Source organism: Chinchilla lanigera, unplaced genomic scaffold (genome assembly GCF_000276665.1).
Source record: "Chinchilla lanigera isolate Chin_1 unplaced genomic scaffold, ChiLan1.0 scaffold00094, whole genome shotgun sequence".
NCBI lineage: Eukaryota > Metazoa > Chordata > Mammalia > Rodentia > Chinchillidae > Chinchilla > Chinchilla lanigera.
Window position 1 is genome coordinate 1,490,110 of NW_004955495.1, and position 3,833 is coordinate 1,493,942.

Genomic DNA, 3,833 nt, shown 5'->3' on the forward strand with positions numbered 1-3,833 from the left:
GAAAAGAAAAGAAAAAGCACTCCCTGCATGGAAGTCTGTAAGGAGACCACAGGGCTGGGCTGTGAAGGGGCACCTCGAGGACTCCTGTTGCGGGTAGCGGCCCTGCGGGGCGACCGTGGGGAGGGCTCAACCTTGCCCTGCTCCTTCTCAGGCCAGGGGCCCAACTAGCACCCTGGGCTGCTCCGCCTGAGATTAACTTGCAGAGCGTGCTCTTACCAGGGCAGGAAGAGTCACTCAAGACGAGTATCAAAGCTGGGCATGGTGGCGCCCACCTGTGATCCCTGCACTCGGGAGGCTGAGGCAGGAGGATTATTGTGAGTCTGAGACCAGCCTGAACTGCATAGTGAGACCCTGTCTCAAAAACATGACTAGTTTCGGGGCTGGGGATATAACTCAGTGGCATAAGCGCCCGCCTGGCAAGCACAAAGTCGTGAGTTCGATCCCTGGTACCGCAAACAAACAGACATAACTAGTTTCAAATGTCTAATGGGTTCAGGGTCACCACGTCATTATCCTGCCTGGGCTCAAGGTGTAGAAATCTACCCTTTAACCAGCTCTGGCAGGCACTCATCAGCTGCTGGAGTTTGTGAGGCATCTTTTCTTGCTTCTGTGGTACTGGGGATTGAAACCAGGGCCTTGGCACTGAGCTACTTCCCCAGCCCTTTTATATATATTTTTTGAATTGAACATAGGGTCTTGCTAAGTCACTAAGTTGCTGAGGCTGGGTTCAAACTCTGAATTCTCCTCCCCCAGCCTCCAGAGTGCTGGTTTTACAGACATGTGACATCGTGCCTAGCTTGTAAGAAACCTCTAAACAACATCTTAAGATTCAACAAAAAGAAAACAAGGCCCACATCTGCACTGCACAGAAGCTGAAACTCCTTATTTCAGAGGAGCCGCAAGTTGAGCAAGGGCCTGGCCTACATGTAAGCAGGCAGCATGAGGGATGCTGAAGGGCCTGGCCTACGTGTGAGCGGGCAGCATGAAGGATGCCGAAGGGCCTGGCCTACGTGTGAGCGGGCAGCATGAGGGATGCCGAAGGGCCTGGCCTACGTGTGAGCGGGCAGCCTGAGAATGCCGACGCTCTTTCGGTGCTGGGCTTGGGAGCCTGGGCCCATGTGCACTAGGCAAGCGCTCTACCCAAGCTCCATCTCCAGTCAAGAAAGCAACTTCGTACATGGCTGGTGTCGGAGGATTTCAGCACCTCCCTGTCTGAAAATTAGATCTGCACACAGACTTTGGTCAGTGAGAAAGGCAGAGGACAGACTGAGTGCTGTGACTCAGCAGCAAAGGTCTGGTCATCCCGAGGTCTCATGACCACCAGGACAAACTTGAACCCGCCTTCCATGCACAGAAAAGTACAGCTGAAAAGTGGGCTAGCCGGAACCAAGGCACTGAGCCGGGCGTGGCGGCCCATGCCTGTAATCCAAGCACTGGGGAGGCTGAGGCCTGAGGCAGGAGGATCGTTGTGAGTTCGAGGCCAGCCTGGGTTACAAAGTGAGCTCGAGGCCAGCCTGAACCGCAGAGGGAGACCCTGTCTCAAAAAGAGGGTAAAAAAAAACCAAACTCAAGGCATTTCGATCGTCTGTGAGAGTCATCTGTGCCTAAGCTCTCCACCCCTTGCCCTCACTCCTGCAGCCACAGGGACTCAGATTAGGGTGGAAGTAACCAACGCAGAGGGGACCAGCTTTACTCTTTCATCTCTCTCATCCTCCTGGTCTGTGTGAGTTCCTGGGGTTTTGATTTCCGGCTCTGCCACAGAAGGTCCAGCAACTCTGCCAAAGAAAACAAAACACACCTCACGTGGGCCTTACGCAGGTCACTCCCAGTAGCAGCTTCCCGAGCCCTGCCTTCCTGCCCCAAAGCAGCCCTCGTCTCAGGAGCCTTGAGACACACTCACTGAGCCCTGAGCACGGGGTGTGATGCTTGAACCCAGGTCTGTAGGGAATGGGAGCCACTCTCAACTGTCTCAGCAATAGAGAAGAACGTGACCCGAGTCCAAACGTTCATAATCTGACCCCAAAATCCCCATCCTTAAACAGCTCTGCAGTTGCCAGGGGAATTCTCTCAAGCTCTTCCCATTTAAACTTTCCAAAAAAGTGATTCCCATAATTGAAATAACACAACATATACAACAAGAAAGCCATTCTTACGGCTCACTGGACGTAATTCTTCGTCTCTTCTCATCCTGTGTGAAGGGAAGGAAGAATAAAAAGATTATTGGTTTCATAGGAAGATCATCAAAACAGGATTTTGATGTAAAGTTTAAGTAAATACAGGTAATGTGGTTAAAAATGGGGCGGAGCTGTGACATAAGCACTCGCCCAAAAGTCCTTGGGTTTAATCCTCAGCATTGCTTAAAAACTTGAGAGGGGCATCTGGGTTTTGGGGAGAAAAATCTAGGAAACAGTCATTCTGGTTTTGACGCCCTATAGTTTCCAAAACAAAGGCGAGGCCAGGCAGTGCACCGCCGCTTAATAGAGACCGCGCCTGTCAGTCAGCAGTTCTCTGGCACTGGGCAAAATCCAAGCGGCAGTTCGGGATTCATGCCCGGGAGTGACCAAGCCCCTTCTCAGAAGGACATCCTGATACACTAGGTCCTTAAGGGCACAAAGATACCTTTGTCGGGCTGGGGATATAGCTCAGTGGCATAAGCGCCTGCCTGGCAAGCACAAGGTCTTGAGTTCGATCCCCAGTACCAAAAAAAAAAAAAAAAAAAAGATACCTTTCTCTATTTAACTTCAAAGGGATAAAAATATTGTGGGGATGGGTGCACGGATGGGGCTCAGTGCCAGAGCACATGCTTAGCATCCTTGAGGCCCTGGGTTCCATCCCCAGCACCAAAAACGTAAGTCAAAGAAAACCGTCCAGTTGAAACACATACATATCTGTTTGAGGCAGAGGTTATACAAATGCATGCTTGAGGGGCTGGGGTGTAGCTCACTGGTAAAGCACTCGCCCAGCACAAGCAAGGCCCCGGGTTCCATCCTGACCACAGTAGAACGGCGTAAAGTACATGTGCATGCCTATGATAAAACTACGTACAACTAAGCCAAGAGTGGTGGTGCATACTTGTCATGCCAGCTACTCAGAAGGCTGAGGAAGGAGGATCACAAATTCAAGCCCAGCCTGGGCAAGTAAGGAAGACACTGTCTCAAAATTTAAAAAAGGGTTGAAGATGTAGCTAAATGCAAAGACCCTGCGTTCAATCCCCAGTACTGCAAACAAACAAACAGTCTATAGAACCACACATGAAAGTATATGAAAGTATACACATGCACACAAACAATAATGCCACCTAAATAAAGCCTTGTAGAGTACAGTCCAAAAGATGTTACCACGGGTGAAGGGTGGGAGGGGTCTCTGTACTTCAGCACGTGAACGCTGTATAATACACACACGTGCTCCATGGCTGCAAGCGTAACTGAAAGTGCAGCACTTGCCTAGCACACGAGGCCCTCAGTTCAATCCCCAGCACTCAAATATAAAAAAAGGTTCTGCCTCTAGATGCCTACAGGATGTGAGCTGCAACTTCAGCTTCTCCCAGTGCTTCAGGCTGCTCTACACAATTTTTTTTTTTTTCCCCAGCTTGGCACACGGCTTTGAACCCAGGGCCTTCACACTGAGCTGCATCTCCAGCTCCTTTTTTATTCTGCGTTTTGACATAAGGACTCGATACGTTGTCCAGTCTAGGCTCACACTTGCCTGTCACCCTCCTGCCTCAGCTGCCCTGCATGCCTCCACCATCCTGGGAGTCGATTCTGTAAACAGCTCACTCACACTCCCCGTGTGTATGTGCTGTTGCTGTTTCTCTCCTATGTATGTATGACACC

General features: G+C 50.7%; 1 protein-coding gene across 4 annotated transcripts in view; it reads right to left on the reverse strand.

Moving 5' to 3' along the window:
* Dnmt1 (DNA (cytosine-5-)-methyltransferase 1) overlaps window positions 1-3,833 on the reverse strand; it is a 39,851-nt gene that overhangs the window by 24,581 nt on the left and 11,437 nt on the right. For all 4 annotated transcript variants that reach the window (XM_005405582.2, XM_013505317.1, XM_013505316.1 and 1 more), the window contains 2 exons: window positions 2,154-2,188; window positions 1,694-1,775 (listed from right to left, as the gene is read on the reverse strand). In XM_005405582.2, coding sequence (XP_005405639.1) covers window positions 1,694-1,775; window positions 2,154-2,188 — 117 coding nt within the window. The remainder of the gene's footprint in view (window positions 1-1,693; window positions 1,776-2,153; window positions 2,189-3,833) is intronic.